At 57.9% G+C, this 24,035-nt stretch overlaps 2 protein-coding genes across 4 annotated transcripts; one reads left to right on the top strand and one right to left on the bottom strand.

Moving 5' to 3' along the window:
- Nucleotides 1-4,428: 4,428 nt before the first annotated feature.
- Nucleotides 4,429-14,531, bottom strand: USH1G (USH1 protein network component sans). 2 transcript variants are annotated; one of them, XM_059379518.1, is made up of 3 exons: nucleotides 14,082-14,531; nucleotides 10,672-11,889; nucleotides 4,429-9,718 (listed from the first exon to the last, which is right to left on the bottom strand). In XM_059379518.1, exons 1-3 carry the CDS (start codon nucleotides 14,243-14,245, stop codon nucleotides 9,715-9,717), a joined length of 1,386 nt encoding a protein of 461 aa, XP_059235501.1. In that variant the 5' UTR covers nucleotides 14,246-14,531; the 3' UTR covers nucleotides 4,429-9,714. The 2 variants fall into 2 exon arrangements, with proteins under 2 accessions (XP_059235501.1, XP_059235502.1); XM_059379519.1 differs by lacking the exon at nucleotides 4,429-9,718 and having other exon boundaries at nucleotides 10,668-11,889.
- Nucleotides 13,907-23,876, top strand: OTOP2 (otopetrin 2). Of its 2 annotated transcripts, none has more exons than XM_059379517.1 (8): nucleotides 13,907-13,952; nucleotides 15,300-15,476; nucleotides 15,746-16,094; nucleotides 16,689-16,825; nucleotides 17,976-18,034; nucleotides 18,488-18,621; nucleotides 20,611-21,488; nucleotides 23,602-23,876. In XM_059379517.1, the coding sequence occupies exons 3-8, from the start codon at nucleotides 15,779-15,781 to the stop codon at nucleotides 23,770-23,772; spliced, it is 1,695 nt and encodes a 564-aa protein (XP_059235500.1). In that variant the 5' UTR covers nucleotides 13,907-13,952; nucleotides 15,300-15,476; nucleotides 15,746-15,778; the 3' UTR covers nucleotides 23,773-23,876. The 2 variants fall into 2 exon arrangements, with proteins under 2 accessions (XP_059235500.1, XP_059235499.1); XM_059379516.1 differs by lacking the exon at nucleotides 13,907-13,952 and adding an exon at nucleotides 14,712-15,022.
- The last annotated feature ends 159 nt before the right edge of the window (nucleotides 23,877-24,035 follow it).

Genomic DNA, 24,035 nt, shown 5'->3' with positions numbered 1-24,035 from the left:
CTGATGCTGGGTTTGGCCTTCCTGGGACCTCTGGAGTTCCCCACCCCGGGGCAGCGGTGATTCTCCCTTCTGCAATCCCCATCTTTGTTTGCTGGGGTTCATTGGGGTTAATTATCATTGTGGTTGGGGTGGGGTAGGAAGGAGCCTTGCCCCAGCCCCAGGCCCTGGAAGGATCATGAGAGTCAGGGCTAAGTTTGGAGATCTGGAAGGAGGGTCCTGGGAGGTTGGGGGACATGGGGTAGGTTAGAAAGGTCCCTCCCACCAGCAGGTTAACCATTTTTAGGCTCCACGCCCAAGTGGCCGGGTCTGTAAGACTTCCTTGTCTTTCACCCATTCGTGCTACCCCCCAGATCATCAAAGCCGGGTGAGGGCCTTCTGGAGGAGGCAAGCAGCATTATTCACAGGGGTGGGGCCGAGCGCTCTGGGGAAAAGTGGCCGGCCCCGTGGCTCAGATCTTGATCAGCTGAGAGTGGGACCGGCATCCCAAGCTCCCCGGGCTCCAGCAGGGCAGGACCGCATCTTCGGGCCGTCCGAGCGTCCGCCTCACCTTCAAGGACCCTGGCCCGCCACAGCGACCTGCCGTGCGCCTCCCACCTTCTAGGCCGCCAGCTGATCTACAGGGACGAAGCCAGGTTGGTGATGGCCCCGAGGGGCAGGTCAGGGAGAGAGACAGGGAAGGGAAAAGGGACCGGCTTTGAGCTGGTGGGGATGCTGCTGTCAGCCCATCTCCACCTGGCAAAAAGGACACTGAGGCCCAGGCCACCTTTCCAAGTTATAGAGCAAGGAAGGTCCTCGCAGACCCAAGGCTGGAACTGTCAGCAACCCAGACTCCTGACCAGTGAGGTTTTCCAAGGGACACTTGGTCCCCCTCCCACCGCATCAGTCCAGCACCACAGTCCAGTGTGTTCAAGTAGCTCTGGGATATACATTAGCTTGAAGGGTGTGTGTTGGACCTGGTAGGCCCAGTGCCATGGCTGGAAGGGGAGTGAGGGCCACGATTCTTGCATGGTGGGGAGGCAACTGAGAACAGTACATAGAGCAGGGCTCCGGACTCAGACACACCCACGGTCCCATTCTTGCTGTGTGACCTTAGGTTAGTTGCTTGACCTCTCTGAGCCTCAGGTTTCTGACAAGGTGACTTGGAGTGGATGAGGGTGATACTCCCTACCTTACTGGGTTGCTGGAGAGAGTAATAAGATCATTTCTGTACTAAGCCATTCCTTGGGCTACTATAATGATAGCATTATCGTTATGCTGAATATCGATATGATTTAAATCCAATATGTATTGGTATCAATAATGATACTAAAAATGGTTTCCATTTCTAGCGAGCAAAGGGCCGAAACATGGTCACTCCCTCTGTTTCACTCTCCTCCTTGCCTTGTTTTTGTGTGTGTGTGTGTGTGTGCACATGCGTGTGTGTATATGTGCACAGGCTTGCACACACGCACAGAGGAAGGCTGGGGTTCAGGGTCATGATGGCTCTTCCCACTTCTGCTCTGCAAATACCGAACAGGCTGTGCAGGAAGTGTGGGAACATGGAAAGGGGAGTTTGGGACAATCCAACATGTCGGTTCTTGGGGCCTCCAGCTCAGGGATGCCCAGGCCTGGCTCAAGCCCACTGGGCCCTCCTCACCCCTAGATTCCTGTCTGTCAGGCCCCTCGCTGGAGCTCCACCTACTGGGGGTCAAGACCAGAGCTAAGCGCTTATCATAGTTTATCCCCCAACTGGCCTACTATGTGGGGTTTAATTATCTCCACTCACAGGTGGAAACTCAGAAGCTTGGGAAAGCAAGCTAGCCTTCCCAGCAGGTGGCAGAGCCGTGCACCCCAGTCAGACACACTGGCCTGGAGGAAGTTGCCCACCCAGGCTCCTTGGTAACCTGGCGGCTCCAAAATGTAGATTTGCCTCTACCTGATCGCCTTCCTTCTGGGCCATTGGTCCTTCTCCCCCTACCGCTCATCCCCTGGAGTTCTGACCCCACCAAACCAGTCACCCAAAGAGAGTTTGGAGAAAGCATTGTGGGAACCCCAAATTCAGGGCAAGGGATGGGGTGAGGGGCGGTGACGTGGGTGGCTAGAGCTTCAACCTTCCAGTCTAAAGGAGCTGAGGCCTTAAAAATAATAGATGGGAGAAGGAGTCCAAAGATAGACAGTACACGATATCGTGGAGCCCTCTGTGAGTGTGTATGCACACACACGCACACGCGCACACACGTGTGTATCCTCCCTTCTGGGAAACTTGGAGGTCCTGAAGCAAAGAAAAATGAACAAAACCACGGAGACACACAAGTACACTCAGCTCAGCTCACAGATAAACACAACCTTCCAGGAGCGCTTTGGTCCATGACACTTACCGTGTCCGGGCAGAGGTCCACACCAGTGACGTCACCCGCATTACACACACGCACACACACACGCACACACACACACACAGAGGTGCGCACAAAGGAGAGCAGTCGGCAGCAGATTTAGAGACAGAGCGGAGGAGGGAGTAAACAGGAGTGAAGCACAAGGCGGAGGCAGCAAGTCCTGCCTGTGTCACATCCTACTCCCCGTGTTCTGCCCGCGGAGCCCCTGTTCTGACCTGGGGAGCCCCTGAGCCGCCCCTGTGCCAGGTGAGAACCTGAGGAGGTGGCTCAGTGAGTGGGATAGAAAGAGCCAGAGATCGGGGTTCGAAGCCCACGGCCCTGACACTTGTACCCTCACCCGCCTGGAGAAGTGACCTAAGTCTCACCCGAGACCCAGTTTCCTTCCCTGTGAGGCCGGCGGTGATACCGTTCTCAAGACTTTGCTGTGCCCAGTGCGTGAAAGTGCTAGATTTATGCTCTGAGCAGGCGGCTGGCAGTGAGCAGCAGAGCAAATACGCCAGAATCCACCCTGGTTTAGGCACTTCCTAGCAGGTCATTTGTCCTAAATGAACCTCAGTTGCCCCATCTGTGAAATGGGGCTAGTCCAGAATCCCTTCCCGCCCTTGCCACTTGAAGAGACAATGCCGCGAGGCTGCCATGTGCTGTGACTTTGTGGGAAAGGGAAAGCCCCCAGGGGCAGAGATGGTGGGGGTCAGGGCGCAGCTGGTGTTGGCCCCGCCCCCTCTTCTCCCAGAGAAAGCCCCTTCCTCCATCCATTAGGGCCCCACCCACTTCAGTCCAGGGTCCCGTGGAGCAACTTCCCAGGAGTGTGTATATCCAGAGCGGGGAAAGGGTCCCACAGAAGGCTTGCCCATGTAGGAGCCCCCCTCCCCAGCCTACAAGCCCACGGAATAAGAAAGCCTGAGAAAGAGAGTATAAAATGGGATTTATAGCCTTAAAGGATTTCCAGGGCTCACCACAGTGGCAAGCCCCAAGGGCTTTTCTCTCAAGACCAGATTGATGGCACTGAATGGACTTGCCAGAAGTTTCCCCACCTCAGGCTTCAAGCCCATCAGACTCAGTCATTCGGCTATAGAAACCCAGGGAGCAGCTGATCCAGGCCAGACGGACAAGGAGTCAGGGCCCATGTGTGCTCTTACAGGCTGTGTGACCTAAGCAACAACCCAGTGTTTTCTCGAGTCTCAGTTTTCTCCTCTGTCAAATGGGTTCATTGACCCCCTGTAATTATTAAATGAGGCCGTCATGCGAACGCACAGAAATCACAGATGTAAATTGCTGACATACAGCAGGTGCTCAATAAATGCTCAGCATCATGATGAGACATGCCCACAGCTGGGAGCCAGCCTGTCTGGGTTGGAGTCCTGGCTCCACCACCTCCAGCAGTGTGAGCTTGGGCACGTTTTACAAACATCTCTGTGCCTTGGTTTCCTCTTTTGAAAACCAGGAATAACAAAGTGTCCGAGACTGGACAGGTTTGGGCCACACCAAGTGTTGCTGTAGGGACTATGGATGGGAGGTGAGACCTGTGGAGGTGGGACTTGTGCTACATGTCTGCTGGGTGCCAGAGTTATCTCACACAATAACCACCCCCAGGTGTAGGGTGCGGAGAGGAGGGTCTACAGGGTTCTGGTTCAACCTAAGACATGGACTGGACTACATTGGGGACAGGGACAGGGAGCCTGGACTCATGGGGAGACAGATCGAAAGACAGCAAAGGAAAGTTGTTCCTCTCCTCACAACACTTCTGACTCCATATGGGGGTTCTTCCCACGCCAACAACCAAGTCTCTAAGTCTGGACATCAACTGTCCTGTCATTGCATTCAGTTCTGAAGCTGACAACAGGGGTGAGTGTGAGGCTCCAAAGGTCCCAGGGCTCAGTCCCACAAACACACCCTCACTTCTGACATTCCAGGTCCCCAGGCTACCCGCACTTCTGTCCAACTTGGCTAAAAATGGGGGGGCTCCCTGAACCCGCTGCCTCAGCTTTTCACAGAGCTGAGAAAAGCACTTTCTTACATTTACCGGTTTATTGTAAAGCATATTACAATGGGTCCTTTTAAACAGCCAGATGAGGAGATGCGTGGGGTCAGGAAGGGTCCCGTGTGCAGGAACTTCTGTCCCATGGAGTCGGGGACACCACCCTCTCAGAACATGGATGTATCCATCAAATCTGACTCAGCTCTCTGAACCCCATAGAGCAGGGTGCTTCTGGAAGCTTCATTGTGAAGGCATGATCTATCATTAACCCAATCTCCAGCCCCTCCACCTTCCTAAGAGATGGGGGCTGAAAGCTCCAAACTTCTAGCCCCGGTGACCAGTCCCCACCTGAAGCTGTCCGGGAGCCCATAGAGTCCCCTCTTTTGAGCAAAAGATGCTCCTCTTACCCAGGAACTTCCAAGGGACTCGGGAGCTCTGGGTCAGGAACCAGGAGCCATGACCAAATATATATTTCTTATTATGGGACCAACAGCAAAGGAGTCTGAGGTCTAGAGAGACGAGGCAATGGAAAGGGGAGAGAGGGGAGGAGAGAGTGAGCAGGACCCCAGTGTTACAGGGAGAGATGGGGCAGAGACACCGAGAGACAGAGAGGCAGGCAGACTCTCTGGTCACAATGAAATGTTTCTCAGTCTTGTTCCCCCATCTCAGTTGGCTTTTGCCTTCCCAAACAACCCCCCAGTATCTTTCCCAGTGGCCCCATAAACCAACCTGTCCTCTCTCAGCCCAGCCCCTCTGGGCAGGTGGGTCAGCCCAGCTGCTGGAGCCACTGAAGTTGCCAGCACGGCTGAGTCCATCTGCCCAGGACCACGCATGCCCAAGACAAGGGGACCCAAGACCAAAGACTGCCCCCACCAAAGGGCTCCATTTCTTGGGAAGCCAATATGCCATGGGTAGGCACAGAAATTTGTCTCTGAGGACTGCTTTGTCCTCCTGACCTTGTGCAATTTGCACTGTTGCTCTGATCCTCTGTTCTCCCACCCGTGACATAGAGATAATCATCGTAACACAGTCCTTGCCTTACAGTGTTGTGGCTTTAGTGTAAGGGTTAAATATACCTATGACGCGCTGACACCTTATAATCTCTCAACATTAATAGTAAAAACATGAAAGCTTCCCTCTGGGGATGGGGGTGCTGAAGGGACCCAGGTCAGGGAGGCTGAACTTTCCTGAATTTATTGGGACCTAAGAAATGTCCCAAAACCTCTCTGGTGGCCAGTCTGTTCATCTGTGGAATGGGGCTAAAACTCCTCACCTACTTACCTTACAGGATTAGGGGAAAGTTTTTGATAAACTCCCCTGTGCCGACAGTAGCACAGTAGGGCCAGGCCAGTGGGCCTGCGATTGCCCCTCCAGGAAAGATGCCCAGCTCCCGGGGTACCCCAGGATTCCTCAGGGAGACTGCCCCCCTCACTGGACAGTGGCCCATCCTTGGCTAGCATTCCTTAGCCAGCTGCCGGGATGAGGACGCTTTCAGTGCTGTCTCCAGGAGCTAGTGTGATTGGTGGGGTTGACATAGGGGGTCAGAAAAGCAGAAGTGCTCCCTGGAGGGATGTAGGATTCACCTGCTGGGCAGCAGGGGGGACACAAAGCAGTGAGTAGCTCATGGGCCTGAGGCCACCGACAAGCGTGATCGTTACTCACTGATGTGTACTGAGTATCGGGCCGTTTGCTAAGAGCCTTATCTTTGTTATCATGCCATGATCGTTTCACCTCCTGATGATCCACAGGGTTAACACTCTTATTATAAGGAGTTATAATCACCTATTTTATTTGAGGAAATGGACTCAGAGAGGCTGGGCATCTTACCCAAGGCCACCCAGCTGGAAAGGGCCAGAGCCAGTTTTGCTGCCCAGATCTGGTGGGCTGTCTCCTGAGTCCTGCCACGGCCTGTACAACCCAGGCTTATCTCAGAGAAGGTGACACAAGCAAGCCCTGGGAGCACCGGGCTGTCACACTGTACCGGGACTGGTCAACACAGGGACAGGAGGCAGATGGCACCATGGAAGGCATCAGGAGACCCCAGGGCCACTTTGCCCACTTGGCTGCTCCGTCACTCCGGCCAGCCCCTCGTCCTCTGGGCCTTAGTCACCTCATCTGCAAACTGAGGTTGCCCCACATACCCAGAGGCCCTTCTCGCCTCTGATTCGTTCAGACACCCCCATCTCCTTCAAATTAGTGATCCCGCTTATGATGGAACTTCAGAGCAGTCGAACTAAGCAGTTGAACTTCTTAGCTTGGGGTCCCTGGACCCCTCAGAGCTCCAGAAGCCACCTAGAATGACGAGCAGAATTGCAAATGCCTGTGTGTGTCTGATCGTGTATTTTTCCAGGGGAAGTGTCCATATTATGACCAGATTCTCATCCCTATAGGCGAAAAGCCACTGATCACTCTCCACTTTTAGAATTGCCCTAACCTCGATGTCAATTTTAAGGGGAATGGGTTGAGAAGGCTCAATCCCTACCATGTAAAATTCTTTCCTTCCCTTCCCTGTGTTTAAAGTCACCTGCACCTGCACCTGCTCCTGTGCTCCGGACTCCACCCTCCGGCCACACTGACCCCTGGAGACCCAGCCCCCTGTGCTTCCAATTAGCCTCTGCCTCCACGCTGAAGCTCCTATCCACGGTTCTTGTTACTCGGTTCTCACCCCCATGTCCTTCCCCAGGAAACCCGGCGCCAGGACTGGTGGGTCTCTCCTGAGGTAGGTGCAGTGACCAGAATGGCCGATAGGGGTCGCAGGGGGCGACCCTGTGGAGCCTCGGAGGACAGAATTCTGCCCCCTTCTTAGCCTGGGGGTGAGGAAAGTGTACCCAAAGGCAGGAGGCCCGTGTTCTGGGTCCGAATCTTCCCCTCAGTAGGCCTCAGTTTTCCCATCTGTAAAGTGGAACCCCAGTCTAGTGGAACCCTAGAATCCCAGAGGGTTGCTAAGCAACCTTTCTGCTGGGACATCGTCTGGACCTTTCTGATTGATGCTGGAGGGAGGGAGGTATCTTGAACTCCCTTTGGCAGAGGCACTTGACCCAGCAGCCTTAGGGAATGAAATAAAATGACTCAGGGGCCCCATTCCCAGACCTGATTGAGCAAACAGAGGCCACTGTCCTCCAGCTTAAGGGGGAAGCCTTACTCCCTGGGGAGAAAGGAGGGTTCTAAACAGGGCTGCCCCAAGACGTGTCTGGCGCTGGTGAGGGAAATGGGGACCACAGTTGTGGCCTCCCAGGCTGGGCAGGGGCCTTGAGGTGATGCCTTATGGGGCTTGGGAGGTGGGTGGCGGCCTCCTTGGGTACGGCCTCTGCCCATGTCCGGAGAAGGCCACGCAGACTCCAGCGGGGAGGGAGAAGGGGTCCTCTGGCCTTCGGCAGCTGCAGGATCTGGGAGCAGGACTGGTTCTTCTGAACACTCTCTCTAGCAAAGCTCCAAACTCCGGGCCAGAGAGAGCAGGATGAAGGATCCAGGGATGAGGGAAGGCCCTGCAGGGGTGCGTGAGGGGAGTACGCCCAACCACCCATCCCTAGACTCCCCTCTCCCGGGGGGCCACGAGGACCAAATCTTCTCAGGTACAAAAAGACCTTCTCCCGCTCCCACCCCCAAGTGATTAAAGAATAAGACATAGGCGTGACAATGACACAGAACATTTTCTACAAAAGTTGTAATGAGCTTGCGGGAGGGGTACTTTGTAGGGCAGTGGGAATCGCTGAGCCTGCCCCACCCCAGCACTGGGAGAACCGGGAGGAGGCTGAGGCCAGGACACAGACAGGGGACAGGAGAGAAAGGGCAGCACCTGGGGCTCTGGGGAAGTCGAGTCGGCACTTGGGGGTGGCCCCAGGCCCAGGCCCAGAGAACAGGGAAAAGGACTGGGGTGGGCTCGGGGTGGCAGTGGCAGGCGGCCAAGCCTGCAGCATGGGAACTGAAACCACTTCCACCATGGCCCCCGCTCTGGGCAGACCGGACCCACCAGAGGGAGGCCTGTGGCATTTTGTGGGGGTTCTCTAGTCCCCTGGCCCAGCCAAGGGGGCCCAGGAAAGAGATGGGGACTGTGGCAGTGCTCCCAGTGGGAGCTGCTTCCTAAGCTGAGGGTCAGGAACAGGGGTCCGCTGCTGAAAGGATGAGGGGCACACCGGGGGTCCCCCGAGTACCTCTCCCATAGCCATGACCTCAGTCTGATTGGAAAACCAAGGACACCTGTCTGAGGACCCCCTGGGGCTGGCCTTTTCCCCTGGTCTCACTGCTGTCGCAGAGGAGGGACACATGCTGAGCTCCCACTGACACACTGCCCATGCAGAACTCGCAGCCGCCTGGCTGCCTCCCCACCGGGAGGCAAATCGACCAACCAGCCCTCAACACAGTCACACATGCACAGAGTCCTGGGGACCCAGGGACAGCCAGCAGCTTAGATCAGCCACATCCTCAGGCTCTTACACTGTCCATATCGTGCAACTGGCCCCCAAGAGGCCAGACACCCAGACGTGCCCAGTCTCCGCCTGTCTCTGGCCTGGGAGATGCGGAAGCAGTTGGCAGCTGCCTCCCTCCAACCCAGAGCTCGCCCACCAGGCCTACGGGCCCTAATACCGCAGCTCACTGCTCTAGCACCTTGTATCTACTGCCCTGACCCTCTGGGGTCTCTGGAGGGACTAGGCTGGAGGCGGGGGGAGGAGGGCAGTGTGAGGAGGGCAGAGTCAGGCTGGGCCCTGCCACAAGGTGAGCTGGTAAGGATGCTAGGCAGCCCCGCCCCCCCACCCCCGCCTGGCACTCCAGCTCCCCAGCATGGCCAGCAGGAGAAGGAGAAGGGGGCTGGCTGTGATTGGGACAGGGGTGGGGACTAAAGTCAGGGCATTTGGCTGAAGAGTCTAGCCAGGAACCTCCCCTCTAGGGTGGGGAGAGGGGGAGGCAGCCCAAACTCTTCCCTTCACAAAAACAGAGGAAGTGAGCAAGTCTCCAGCCTGAACACAGCAACAGGACCTTTGGAGGAGGGGTGGGGAGAGACAACAGCCCGGCCCTTGGGACAGGCCATGCCCACCCCCTCACACTTCCATTCAGCTCCATTGAGCCTGTCCTCTATTCCCTGGGGCTCCAGCACCCCTCTTCCTCTGGGGCAGGCCTCCCACTAATCCACACACCCTTGGGGCCATTCAGATGGGGGAGGCTCAAGGGCTCTGGGACCCCTTGCTGGTACCTCCAGGCTATGCCTCTGCTGTGGAGTGTGGACAGGCTTTCAAAGAAGACCACATGGTCTTTGCTCCTGGGAGGAGGGGATGGCTTCAGGGCTGGCAACTGTGAGGCCCTCATGGCCCCACGATGGGTTGTGGCAACTTGCAATTAATTCATTTTGGTCTGGAGAGGAGCCTCCTGTTACCTGCAGAGAAAGATACAGAAACAGACTTCAGGTAAGGGCCTTCAAGACCAGTTTAAACCAACACCAGCCTTTTTGGTCAAGCAGTCCTCTCCGGACAGGCTAATGGTCTGGGATGGGGCCCTTGGCCAGGGGGTGTCTTCCCCATCCCCCAAACTCTAAACCAGCCTACCTCCCCACACCCACCCCTGCCCTAATACCGCAGCTCACTGCAGCTGTGCAGCTCACCCAGCTGTGCAGGGTAAAGGCCAAAGACACCAAAAGGAGGTGGCAGCATTTGCTGGGCTTGTGGGATGCCACGAGAAAGGGGCCAGGGGAGAAGCAGACCACCAGTGCGGTAGCAGACCTGAGCTCCCCGATTGCTTTTGACGTGACGGCTCTCCTCCCGTGGGAGTCACCAGGCTCTGGAGCCGCACAGACCAGGGATCAAGCCCAGGCTCTGCACCAGGCAGCAGCAGGACCTTGGGGTGAGCTGCTGGAACCCTCTGAGCCTCCACTTGCTCTCCTGGAAAATGGGGTGACGCAGCCCCCGCACAGGGGTCTGGGGAGGACTCAGTGAGAGGCATGTGGAGGGCCATCTCTAGCACCCGGTGGATGGGAGGGCTCAAAGCGTCCTGGCTGTGATTACTCTGACTACTTACTGTTTGGCATCCACAAAGACATCCATGTTGGGGGCATTCTGATATCCCCCAAATCAAGGAGCCTTTTACATTAGCTGGGATAAGAAGGCCTCCAGTGCTCATTAAACTGGCAGCTTCTTTTTCAGAATTAGGGGCAAACAAATTAAGTGGAACCTCTTGTCTTTGATGAGGGCTTAGATTTTAGGAAATAGGGTATTACACACACTCACACTCCTGAAAAGGCAGATCCTCCCCACCCCTACCCCACCCTGCCCCACAACTCCCTCAGGCCTTCGGGGGCCTATCTCCCCAGGTCCCCCAGGCTGGGGCACTCACAACTCCGTGTCCTCCAGGGCCGGCGGGCGTTCCAGCGCCTGCCTCCTCCTCCTCACGGCCCCCAGAATCTTCTTGCGGGGCCCCAGGGGGACGCTGATGCTGCGGAGGTCAAGGTCGGAGCAGAGCATCAAGGCCTCGAGGTCAATCTTCTCCTGCCGCAGGAGGGAGGCGAAGTCCTCCATGTGCAGGGAAGCCAAGAAGGTCTCCAGCGGGCTCGTCTCGGGCTCCAGGTCCTCATCCAGGCCCAAGTCCAGCTCGTCCCAGGGCAGCTCCTCCCCGCAGCTGCGGTCCTGCAGGCTGTTGGCACTGCCCAGGCTGTCGTCGTCCAGGCTGGGGGAGCTCTGCAGCCGCCCTCGCGGGGCGCCCCCGCCGTCCGGCGCCGCGTCCTCGCCGCCCAGCCCGTGCAGCCCGCTGCTCAAGTAGTTCCTGCGGAACACCATGGTGCCCAGGCCGGGCCGGGTAAACAGGGAGTCGTGGCCTGAGTCGGTGCTGACCTCCGAGTGGGCCGGCTCGGCCGCCAGCGTGGCACGGGAGACGCTGTCCTCGTCGGAGAGGAACATGTCCCGGAGCGGGGCGCGGCCCCACTCCTTGGGGTTGGCGTAGGTGCCCTGGCGCACGAACATCACGTCGCTGCCCAGCTGCAGGCCCGAGAGCGAGCGCACGCTCTTGCGGCCGTCCTCGGAGATCTTGAAGGTGCCCTCGCCGCCCTGCTTGCGCCGCTCCAGCTTCCGCTGGATCTTGGCCTTGCCCCTGGCCGTGCCGTGCAGCGTGGCCTGCGAGTAGGGCAGCTGGCTGCCCAGCGCCAGGTGCTGCAGCCGGCGGCTCAGGGTGCTGGACGTGAGGCTGGAGAAGCTGAGCGCGTCCGAGCGCTCGGCCAGCTCGCGCCGGTAGCGCCGCTCCATGCGCTCGTGGTGCTTGCGCTGCATCTTGGCGCACTCGCGGATGCGCCGCTCGGCCTCGCGGAAGGCCTTGTCCTTCAGCTTGCCCACCAGCTTGGGGTTGAGGCTGCTCTGCTTGGCCGCGATGGAGTCCAGGTAGCGCACGCACTCCATGTGGCCCTTCATGGCGGCCATGTCCAGCGGCGTGTGGTAGTCGTTGTCCAGGCACCAGATGTTGGCCCCGAAGGACACCAGGAAGGAGAGGCAGTGCAGGTGGCCGTTGGAAGCTGCCAGGTGCAGGGGCGTGTTGCCCCAGATGTCGCACTTGTCTGGATCACCCCTGCAGAGGGGACACGCAGGGAGGGGTGATGAGCCAACACAGTTTCGGGCTCTGGCAGCAGGAGCGGGGAGCTCCCGGCCTGAGCCGCCCCATGGGCACCCCAGCGGGACCCCCAGGGCCTGAGATGCCTCCTCGGACTCCAGGAGACGTCGGACGGACCTGGGAGCGGGGCCGGGGGTGGCGGGCGATGAAGGCGGAAATGGCCCCAGACCTGCAGGGGGCGGGGCGACAGAAAAGGCGGGGCCGGGGCGGGGCCTTCCCCAAGAGAACTGATGGCTGGGAATCTCAGGGGATAAATATTTGATGCCCAGAGAGAAAGGAGTGAATTATTCATGGAGCCCAGCGGGGAGCTGTCCCAGAGAGGTGGTGGGCCAGGGCCGAGTCTGGGCAGGCGTGGTGGTCAGTGTGGCTGCGGGTGTAGGGGTGACCCTAAGAGAGGGCACAAGAGAGTGGTGGGTGCAGAGCCTGAGCCCTGGGTGAGTGTGTGTAAGGGTGTGTGCCTGCGTGTCGGCGGGCACGGCCATGTCTGCAGGGAGCAGGGCCAGGCCTGGCAAGGCTGCGTGTGAGAGCAGGTGTCGGGTCTTGGCCTGGGCTGGGAGGAGAGCCTGGGGGCAGCCAGGACCAAAGGGGAGGAGGAGGCAAGTCTGCAACCCAGGCCCAGGGGCCTTTCCTTCCCCGGAGCAGCCCCATCTTTGGGAGCCTTGCCAGGCAGCCTGGCTTGTGCCTGCCCAGGGGACCCACCCAGCATCCTCCAACACCCTCCACACCAGATTGTGCCCCTTGGGCATGCTCCAGCGGGCTCCTCCAAGCTCTCCCCTCCCACAGAGGCCTGGCTCAGCACCTCTGCTCACTAATGAGGCCACGAGCCCACCCCCGCAGAGCTGGAGGAAGAATCACCCCCTTGTCTCAACAGCTCCCCCACAAACCCCTCCTCACTTCCCCTACTGGTCGCCAAGTCCTGCAGGACAATGTGGCAAGGAGCTGCTTGGCATTTGGCCCACACCCCATCCAGTACCAGCCTTTGCTCTCTGTAGGAGCTGGGGGACTTAGTGCACCAGGAAGGCACTCTTTTCCCCCTCCCGTGGACCTCTCTGATGGGGGGCGGTATGGGAGGACCGCTGTGTGCTCTCTTGGTGTGGGAAGAGGCTAGTCTGGCTAGTCTGGGCTTCTCAAAGCCAGCAGCCTGGTCTTAAGGGCTGCTCCCACCTGCTGCTGGACTGGGAAGTGGCAGCAGAGGGAGGGTGAAGGAGTTCCCCACCCACCACATGCTCAGGCCACAGGCCAACATCCGGCACTGAGATCAGCTGGACCCCTTTTCCTCCACCGTGATTTCCCAGGGCCTAAGATGTTCCTGTGAACCCTCCTGGGGCATGTCTTCTTGGGGAATGTCTTCCACTCCTTTTCCCTGCCCAGGCTGCCCAGGTGTCCGGTTCAATCAGGTGACCTCTCTGTATAAAACTGCGGAGGCTGGCGAAGTTTCATTCAGACCCAGGAGCCCACGTCAGTGGCCCTGGACCCTGAATTCTTTCATTGCTACCTTCAAACCCCTTTCCTGGCCCTGACCCCTGGACTCTAGGACCACTGTTCCCCCTAGACAACTCCTGAAGGAGGGAGAGGGAGCCTGCTATCAAGGGAGGGGCATAGAGGGAGTTAATGGGGCGGCTGTACCCACTGACATTTGGTGCTGCGGTCAGCGCCCATAAATCCCAAGAATGAGCTGGGAGAGAGCTGTGTGAGCCCCAGCCTTCCGGGCGGTGCAGCTCTGGGTCGGAGAGCCCCTTGGACCGCAGGCTGGGGAGTGGACACTAAGGAGCCTCTCCTCGCACCGCCTGTGCCCCTTCTCTCCACCCCCACCTGCTTCCAAGCGCTACCCACCCAGGAGACCTCTTCCACCTTCCCCTCACTCTTCAGCCCCTCCCATAATCATGCCCCCCCCCCAACCCAGTCCCTGCCGTCCTAGTCCCACATCCGGGTCACAAGTGTCGCATACCTCAAGTTGTGCCCCCTCCCACCAGTGCCAGGCTCCAGGGTCCCACCTGAGGGTCAGCGGGGTAGAGAAGAGGGTAGGTCAGAGGAGGGAGGGGGAAGACACATTAGAGTCTTGGGAAGTGTGTCTCAGGGGACCGGAGGGACCTGAAGGCTCTCTTCCCCCTCCACTGGGGGGCTTAGGCAGGGGCAGGGTGGGTACTCACCCTCGGCTCACGATGACACGCAGCGACTCCAGGTTGCCATGGTAGGCAGCCCAGAGAGTGGGAGTCATGCCATCCTCATCGGGGGCGTTCAGCTCCTTCCTGGTGGCCTCTTTGAGGAGCTCCAGGTAGCCGTCCCGGGCCGCCCGGTGGTACTGGTCGTTCATGGCGCCTGGCTTGGACAGGGTGGGCAGGGGGCGCGGGGAAATGCCCCCCGCGGGGGAGGGCGGCGGGGTTAGGGCTGAGGCATGGGGTTGGGGGAGGGGGCCGAGCAGGGGCCGGGGCCGCCAGCCCCCGCTGCCGCAGACGGAGGTTGCGGAGCGCCAGAGCCGCTGCTACTCCGACATCTGAGCCGCTCGCCCCGGGTGGGAGGGGGGAAGGAACTCCCGCTGCCCAGGGAGCCGCCCCCGGGTTGCCCCTGGGTCCTAAACACCTGCTCCCGAGCGCACAGGGGTGACCCACGCGAGGCCCTGCCCTCGCTCCAAAAGTGGTGACCCCAGCGCCCCGCTCCATGAGGCCCGGTCTGGGGACAGTTGGGGGGGGGGTCTGTCCCTGCGGCTCCCGATGTCTTCACCGTCGAAGGAAGGGGCCCAGGGCTGAGGAGGGGTGTCTGCGGGCAGTCAGGATCCCTAGGACAGAGGCTTGGGACGGGTAGGAGGACTGACGCCCAGACAGCGAGTAGCTCCCCCCACCCCCCCGCAGTCCCGGCTGCCCCTCGCGCGCACGGGGTTGGCAAGCCGCGGCCCAGGAGGTGGCGCTCGAAGACTGGACGCGGACTCGGCGCGCGGCCGGAGAACTTCTACCCAAGCCCGACTTCGCAGCTTCCAGCGGAGCAGAAGGCTGCGGGGAGGGATAGAGGGAGAAGGAACTTCGGTCTCTGTCAGGGTGTCGGGGAAAGGGGCACTGGGGTCCCGATCTTGGGGCAGCAACAGAGGAGCACGAAGGTATAGGGTGCGCCGGGTCTGGGAGGGTGTCGGGGTGCCCGCGGGCCCCTAGAGAGTCTATCGAGCAGCAGCCCTCGGGGCTCTAGACGGCGGGGACTGCAGGGCGCGAGGGCGCGGTGGGCGCCGGGGGCGGGGTGCCCTCTGGGTGCCGCAGTGCAGGGCTGCGCCCCAGCCTGGCCGCGCCAAGGTGACGGGACGGCGCGGGTGGGGGCGCCCGTTAACGGGTAAATATAAATCTTACCTTATCTTGCTCCCGCTCTCTGTTCCCTAAATTCAGCTCGGAGAAAAGATGGATCATGTGAGCGGGACTGAGAGATTTATGGAGCTGAGCTCCCGCCGCTGTAAATCACCCTGCCCTCCCCGGTATAAAGCGCCCGTCCAGGCCGGTGTGGGAGAGAGGAGACGCTCGCTGCCCCCTGACCCCCAGCTCAGCGCCGTCTCCCGGCCCAGCCAGGTGGGTGGCCGGACAAGACGGTGGACGGACGGGGGAGTGGGGACGTTGGTCGGGGTCCGACGGGGCTGCCGCCGCTTCTCCTTCCCTCCGTCGTCGAGCGAGAGACCCGAGGGGTCGGCTTTTCTCTTCCCTTTCCCCAGCGCTTCCTCCACCACCCGCAACCCCCACCCTCCGGGTGAGGAACTTCTCGGTTCCTAAATCTAGGGATAAGGTGGGGGAAGGAGAGCCCTCAGGGTTGACCTGGGGTCCTGTCCGCTCTTCCTCCACAGTGACCCGTCCAGCCTCCCTCAGTCGCCCCTGCCATGTCCGAGGAGTCGACCCCGGGCCCCAAGGAGAGCCCGCCGGCCCAGCCACGGGCAGGCTCCCGCGAGGTGTGGAAGAAGGGCGGCCGCCTCCTGTCCGTGCTGCTGGCCGTGAACGTGCTGCTGCTCGCCTGCACGCTCATCAGTGGCGGCGCCTTCAACAAGGTGGCGGTGTATGACACCGACGTGTTCGCGCTGCTCACCACCATGATGCTGCTCGCCTCCCTCTGGATCCTCTTCTACCTCCTGCGGACCGTGCGCTGCCCCAACGCCGTCCCCTACCGGGACGCGCACGCCGGCCCCATCTGGCTCCGAGGTGCCAGGGGAGGTGGGGCGGGGGCGGAGGGAGGTAGGGGGGTCAGGAGAGGAGCCAGAGGCTGGGACTCTCAGAGGAACTGTGGAGCGCGCGTCAAGGTAGGGGGCTGAGAAATTCCCAGGGGGCCAGGTGTGGCTGAAGATGAGATAAGCTGTGGCTCAAGGAGAAGAGGAAGGGAAACAGCCTTGGAAGAAGAATGACGTGAGGGATGGAGGGGACTTCTTTGCTCTTCCTAAGACTGAAAAGGGGTGGTCATGGGACAGCCTTAGAGGGAGAGCTGAGGACAGGTGACGTTGCAACTGAAGAGCCCACTGAGGGCCGTTCTGCCCCCAATCCAAGCAGCCCCAAAGAGACAGGGCTTCCATCCATCCGTGCATCCACCCACCCACCCACTTAGTCCTGTACTCATTCTCCACCCATCCATTCACTTCCAGTACATCCATTCACCACCCACCGAACTGTCCATTCATCATCCAACTCTCCACCTCTCCGTCCATCCCTCCACCCACCCAGCCATCAGCTGCCCATCTAGTCATTCATCCTCAGGTCTACAAACCACCCTCTCTGACCCCCCACCCCACCCCTCATTCCCAGGTGGGCTGGTGCTGTTTGGGATCTGCACTCTTGTCATGGATGTCTTCAAGACTGGCTACTACTCCAGTTTCTTTGAGTGCCAGTCGGCCATCAAGATCCTGCACCCTCTCACCCAGGCTGTGTTTGTCATCGTCCAGGTGGGTGGGAGCAGTGTTCTTGAGTGTGGTGGAAAGGAACCAACATCTGGCATGAGGTCTGGAGATCTCTACTCTTCTACCCTGAGCAATCAAGTAAGGTGGGGGTAGGACTGTAGAGTGGATCACATGAGTCCATAAATCTGGAAGCACTTGGTAATGAAGTCATATCCAGATGTGAGCTCCTACTTAGGGGCCCTGTGATTTTCATTTCAACCCAAGCAGTGCCGGTATTAACATCTAGGATGTCTGAGCTGGGGTAGCTGCCATATCTCCTCGAACCTGGCTCGTCCTCCCTGGGTGCCTGTAGAGGGCATCCGTCTCAGCCCAGGGTCCTGGGGTGGGCATGGCCGGTTTGGCCTCAGCTACGGCCCATATGTTCTATATCTGTTCAGGAAATAGGGTACCCTGTACCTGGGATTTTTCAAACAAGTTCAAGAATATATATTTTTATTTGTTGCACACACAACATCCTGAAAGATCTCCTGATGGAGCTGAGGCAGGACTGGTCTTACATGGGACCAGAACGGATCTCATCCCTGCACCACGACCAGAATACCACATGTAGGGTTCCCTCTCCTGAAACATCAGCCCTGCTGTGCCGATTTCCACAATTCAACACGTTTATGACTTTGGTACTTACACTAGTGTTATACTTTTTCAGTTCATGGGTTTGAGAATACTCAGGTAAAGCGAAAATACAGATGCTCCCACATCAACACATACCATGACAAGGATTTATTGGTAACTAGGGGAGTGTTGCAGGACAACAAAGGATGGGAATGGGGCAGGGGATGTTGCCAAGGGGAGGTGAGAAGCCACCAGAGACTCTCTCTACCTTGGACAAGACCCAGCCTCAGACTGGCCTCGCTCCCAGGAATAAGTAACTAGATGGTCAAACTCTACCTGAAAACAACAGTAACAACAAACAAACACCAAGAGTTTACAGGTAACATTTTGCAAATTCTGAAAGAACACAACTATTTTATACAAATTGTTCCATAGAAAGAGAGAAAGTTCCTTATTCGTTTTGTAAAGCTAAGATAAACTTGGTAGGTTAGTATGGGGGCTCTTGAGGAAGAGGGAACATACTGTTGGGTTTGGACACGGGCACTCCAGAGTCAATGACCTCCCCCACTCTCTCTCAACACAGACTTACTTTCTCTGGGTCTCCTCGAAAGACTGTATTCACGTCCATCTGGATCTGACCCGGTGAGTGCTGGCCCCACAGCTCAACATCGTGCTCACCTGGGGATGAGCTTTCCAACCTGGGGCCCGGGTCCTCTTTCTGCACCCCGGGTGGGGTTTCAGCCAAGGCCCCCTTGCTCTATCAGCCGATTTCACCAGGCTGTGCTGTGTTGTGTGTATGGGTGTGTGCCTACACACTCACACCTGTGTGTTTTGGTGACATGGGTTATACAGTGCACTGTATGTGCTTTCCTCTAGGAGAGGGAGCGGCAGTGGCCTGAGCCCCTGGACATCTCCTGGCCCTCTCCTGGGTGGCATCCTGGCCAGACTAAGTGTTCCTTCCAAACTCAGCCTCTCTGTTCACCCTGCTTTCTTGCTTCCCAACGTCAGCTTCCAGTATAGCTCCCCAGCTTTCCATCTACCTGGGGCAGCCGGGCCAGCCTCTCACTGGCCTCTCTGCTCCCCCTTCCCAAACAGGTGCGGTCTCATGTTCACCCTCACCACAAACCTGGCCATCTGGATGGCAGCTGTGGTGGACGAGTCCGTGCACCAGACCCACTCCTATGATAGTTCCCACAGCAACACCAGCCACCTTCGCCTCGCCCTTGACCGTGAGTATCCATCCCAGATTAAACCCGGTCCAGGGACTTCCAGGCTTTTGGCTGGGTGCTCGACTCCCTTGCCCCCACGAGAGAGGAGAGCCTCCCCCTGCTCCAAGCTCCACCTCTGAAGAAGGGTAGGTGTAGGTGACACCGGAGGGAGGGTGTCAAGGGACATCTTCTCTTTCTGGAGGATGCAGCCTTGGCCCCACTGTTCAGGTCTCCATCCTACCGAAGAACGGATTTGGCTCCAGAATAAAAGGATGAGGGTATCAAAATGGGGGGGGGGAGGCAGAAGAGCTTGATAGTGGACGCATGGGACAGAGTGTGTCAAGGAGGAGGTAGAAATAATAATCACAATGACAACAGTGACACTTTACTGATATGTCAGGTGCTGTGCTAAGTGTCCTAAACACTCTACCGTACTTAACCCTCACAACTTCCCCATGAGATGGGTACTAGGTTTGTGTTTTTTTGTTTTGTTTTGTTTTGTTTTTAAGAGAAAGAGATAGAGAGCAGGAGGGGGTGGGGGAAGGGGGCAGAGGGAGGAAGAGAATCGTAAGCAGACTCTGCACTGAGCCCAGAGCTTGGTGCAGGGCTCAGTCTCACAACCCTGAGATCATGACCTGAGCTAAGATCAAGAGTCAGAGGCTTAACCAACTGAGCCTTGAGATAAGTACTGTTAGTATTTCCATTTTATAGATACAGAAACTAAGGCATAAAATGTTAAATAGAGCTTGAAAATGGGAGAACTAGTGTAGAGATCCATCTTTGCTTTGAACCAATATGATATACTGAGAAAGAATAGGACCCACAGGCCCCCCAGTCCTAATCTCTGGACTTCTGTAGGGCCCCCTGCCCCCACCAACCAGACCAGATGTCTAAATCCATCTGGATTTTGCCTGAATACACACACACTCCCGGTATGGAAGGGTCCAGGCACAGAAAGCATAGAGCAGAAGACCCCAGCCCAGCGGGGCTGATAAAGGATCACCTTGCACATACAGAGGGTTCCTAAGGATGGTTAAAACCAACCCAGAGGGGGTGCCTGGGTGGCTCAGTTGGTTAAGTGTCAGACTCTTGATTTTGGCTCAGGTCATGATCTCAGGGTCATGAGACTGAGCCCCGCATGGGGCTCTGAGTTGGGTAGGTGTGGAGTCGGCTTAAGATTCTCCCTCACCCTCTCCCTCTGCTCCTCTCCCTGCACACGTGCATACTCCCTCTCTCTCTCTTTCTAAAACAAAGCAAAACAAAAAAAATAACCCAGAGAGGTGGCCAACTTAACATGCTGGGGCCCTGGGCTGCCAAGAGGCCTCCTAGGAAGGTAGCTGCCCCGGCGTTAGGAGTCGGGTCGATAACTCTGCCATTACAAGCCACCTTACCTCGGTAAGCCTCAGTTTCTGCCTCGGCAAAACCAGTGGGAATAGTTCTCGGAATCCAAAGGGATGTTTGCCAAGATCCAAGGCATTCTATCGAGCACACTCTGGGCACAGGACAAGATTCCTGTGCATGTGCTACAAATCAAAATGATGGGAGGTCACGGGAGACACCTGCCCAAAGCAGCTCACACTCTGGGCTGAGTCAGATGCCGGGGAGAGCTGCGAGGAAGACTGAACGCTTGGGGTTCCCAAGAGGGCCACCATCTATCAGGAACAGAACCTCGCCTATCATGGAGAGCCAGGGGTGATTACTGGTTGGGAAAGATTGGAAATGTCTACCTGCAGGAAGAGAATGGGATGCAGCAGGCAGAATCTGCAGTTCCGATTTTTGTTAATTGAGCACCGACTGTTTACTGATGCGTCCCAGTCTCTGGCGCATAGTAGTTGCTTAGTAAATGTTCATGGAATGAATGCACGTGCCAGGCCCTGTGCAGGCATTTCGGGATATGGAGGTGAACAGGGCAGATGGTGATCCCCCAGGGACGAAGGTCACCGTGGAGAGGAGCAGCGCTCCCCCAGGAAGGTGGGAGGGCAGTCCAGCTCCGTGCCTCTCTCCCCACAGCGGAGCGTGCAGGCAGCTCGGTGGGAGGAGACTGTTCCTGCAACACGGCCATCTGCCAGATCTTCCAGCAGGGCTACTTCTACCTGTATCCCTTCAACATTGAGTACAGCCTGTTTGCGTCCACCATGCTGTACGTCATGTGGAAGAATGTAGGCAGGCTGCTGGCCTCCTCCACCCACGGCCACGGCCACACCCCTTCCCGGGTCAGCCTCTTCCGGGAGACCCTTTTCGCTGGCCCGATCCTGGGCCTGATGCTCTTCGTGGTGGGGCTAGCCGTCTTCATCATCTACGAGGTCCAAGTGAGTGCGGAGGGGGGCCGCCTCCAGCAGGCCCTGGTCATCTACTACAGCTTCAACATCATCTGTCTGGGGCTCATGACCTTGGTCAGCCTGAGCGGCTCAGTCATCTACCGCTTTGATCGCCGGGCCATGGATCACCATAAGAACCCCACTCGGACCCTGGATGTGGCATTGCTGATGGGCGCGGCCCTGGGCCAGTACGCGATCTCCTACTACTCTATCGTAGCCGTGGTGGTGGGCACACCCAGGGACCTGCTGGGGGCGCTCAACCTAGCCCATGCTCTACTCATGATTGCCCAGCACACCTTCCAGAATGTGTTCATCATCGAAAGCCTCCACCGGGGACCGCCCGGGGCTGAGCCCCATGATACCACCCCCAAGGAACCCTGCCATGGTCTTACCTTTGCCAACCTGGATGCCCTCCACACCTTGCCTGGCTGCCCACCCACTCCTAGGCTGGTCGGCACCAACCCAGTGGGCCCTCATGAAGCAGTGGCCATCATCTTGGCCCCCAGGGGCCACTGGAGACGCCGGTGCCTGAAGGACATTTCTCTGTTTCTCCTGCTCTGCAATGTCATCGTGAGTAACTGGCGGTCGTGGGGCAGGGGGAGATGGGATGGGGCTGAGGGGGAAGAGAAGGCCAAGGAAGGGTTCTCTTTCAGGCTCATTCACGTGCCTTTTTCTGTCTTGCCCCCAGCCCACTAGAGAAGCCTACAGCTAGGAGAGAAGCAGGTTCGGAGAGGGTCAGATGAAGTCCCTGGGCAAACAGCATCCCAGGGCACAGAGAGAGAATGAAATCCCAGCCTTCTGGCTTCTAGGTTGCAGATGGAAGTGGAGGGGTCCCAGGAAATGCTGACATGGGGGCTGGGCGGAAGTGAGAGGGAGCTGTGAAGTGATGTAGAGGGAGGGTGCCCTCACCCCTAGGTGGAAGGTGTGACTGCTCCTAGGAACTTGTGACCAGCCCACTTCTCAGAATAATTGGAGCAGCAGCAGGAAGTAGCAGAGACCAGCCTAAGTGTGAGCGCTCTCTTGGAGGGCGGCAGAGGGCTGGCCTGGAAAGGGGGCATTCGCGACAGCGGCCCCTCCCGGCTAATTCAGCAGAACCGCTTCCTAAGAGAAACCCAGTGTGTTAGGAACAGACTTCACCCCAGGGCAGAAACACCCCCCATGAAGACACACACCCCAGTAAAAGAATACCCCTCCTGCGGCTACAGCCCAATAGAGAAACAGTCCAGTGTGGATAAAGTCCTCAGGGGAGAAATTTCTAATATGCAAACATGTACCCATGTTTGTGAGTACATCCCAAATAAAGAGCAGCTCTACTGAAGTTTCACTCAGTATAAAAATGGCCCTTTCAGCTACAATGTCCAACAGAAAAATCCCCAATATACAAACAAACACCCCCCCCTTTTTTTAGAGATCTTATTTATTTATTTGACAGACAGAGATCACAAGTAGGTAGAGAGGCAGGCAGAGAGAGAGGGGAAGGTAAGCAGGCTCCCCACTGAGCAGAGAGCCCGATGTGGAGCTCTATCTCAGGACCCCAGGATCATGACCTGAGCCGAAGGCAGAGGCTTTAACCTACTGAGCCACCCAGGCTCCCCCAAACAAACACCCTTAATGTGGGTCAAAGAGCATGTCTGCAGAAGGATTCCAGCCAGGGTATAAACTACACAAATGACCCTGACCTGGGTGTGTGTTTAGTGTGTTCCCACTGCGAATATTGCCCAGCCTGCAGGTAATCGGTTTTAAAAAGAAAAAAAAAAAAAAATTAAAAAGGTGATCACCAGTCTCTGACCCTCCAGTAGAAGCAGTAAAGCTCAAAACCTCCTTAAATCTTGGGCCAGCCTGGGAGCCATCCCCGCCCCCCCACCCAGCTCCCCCCATCTCCCCACCCCCGCCTGGCCCCGCCCTCACCTCCCCCACCCCCATGCAGGGCCCTCTCCAGCAGGCTGGGAGCCACCTTCTGGATGTTTTGCTCAGGGTATCTGCTCTGGGGTCAATCTAGGAGCATCATCTCCGACTCCATTTCAGAGGACAGAAACAGTCCCCGAAAGGAGCCGCACGTGTTCAAGGACCGTCAGCTGGGGTTGGGGAGCGTGGGGCTGCCCTAGAAGCCATTGTTGCTTGCCTCATACCCCACACCTGGACCGTCTGAGCTCCAGCGAAAGATGAAGCAGGCTTCCTTCGTTAACCTCCAACCAGACCTGGGAAAGTTGCGGAGCTGCAGAACGGAGCTTATGGAGGGTGGGGGTGGAGTTCACTTCCGGCTGGACCCTGACACCCCTGCCCTGGGCCGGTCTGATTCTCCCACCGCCCTGCACACATCTGTCCAGGAGCGAGTCGCTGATTTGGGCATCTGTGCCCAATTCTCACATCATCTATCTTCTCCTCCTCCCCATCTGACAAATGAGCCACTAATAACAGGGTAGAGAAGGGATCACAGAGGGAGCCCCAAGCCTGGCTGGGGGTGGACAAGTTCAGTTGGGCCCATTTTCTGAGCTCCTTAGTGAGTGCCAAACCCTGCCCAAGATCCTGAGGTTCCCCATTCACCAGCCCCCAGCCCTTGCTGTCCAACAAACTAGACGGCTGGGCCCCCATCCTGTCACCCCCTCCCCCAGCTAAGTCCACAGCAATGACCTGCAAGTGGCCGGTCCAGGCCAGGTCCTGACGCCCCCCTCTCTCACCACAGCTGTGGATCATGCCTGCCTTCGGAGCCCGCCCTCACTTCAGCAACACCGTGGAGGTCGACTTCTATGGCTACTCCCTTTGGGCGGCCATCGTCAACATCTGTCTGCCCTTCGGCATCTTCTACCGTATGCACGCTGTCTCCAGCCTGCTGGAGGTCTACGTGTTATCCTGAAGCCCCTGAGAGACACGTAGGGGTGGGGCTCAGTTCATGTGCCCACTCAGAGACACCCCCCCGCCCCACAGGAAAGAACCCCAGGCTGGCAGTCACTGTGCCCCATTACCCCCCCCGCCCCCCTCCCCCCCCCCCAACCCTGCCCCAGGGGACCCAGGGTAGAATTTGCACCAAAGTTATTTTTCCAGGATGAGTTTTTACATCACAATCAGACATACCCACCCACCCCAGCAGATTCTGCAGCATGGAGTGGGTGGGGAGGA

The sequence above is a fragment of the Mustela nigripes genome, chromosome 16, assembly GCF_022355385.1.
Source record: "Mustela nigripes isolate SB6536 chromosome 16, MUSNIG.SB6536, whole genome shotgun sequence".
NCBI lineage: Eukaryota > Metazoa > Chordata > Mammalia > Carnivora > Mustelidae > Mustela > Mustela nigripes.
The sequence above is the reverse complement of the archived record's forward strand: the minus strand, read 5'-3'. Positions and strand labels throughout refer to the sequence as shown.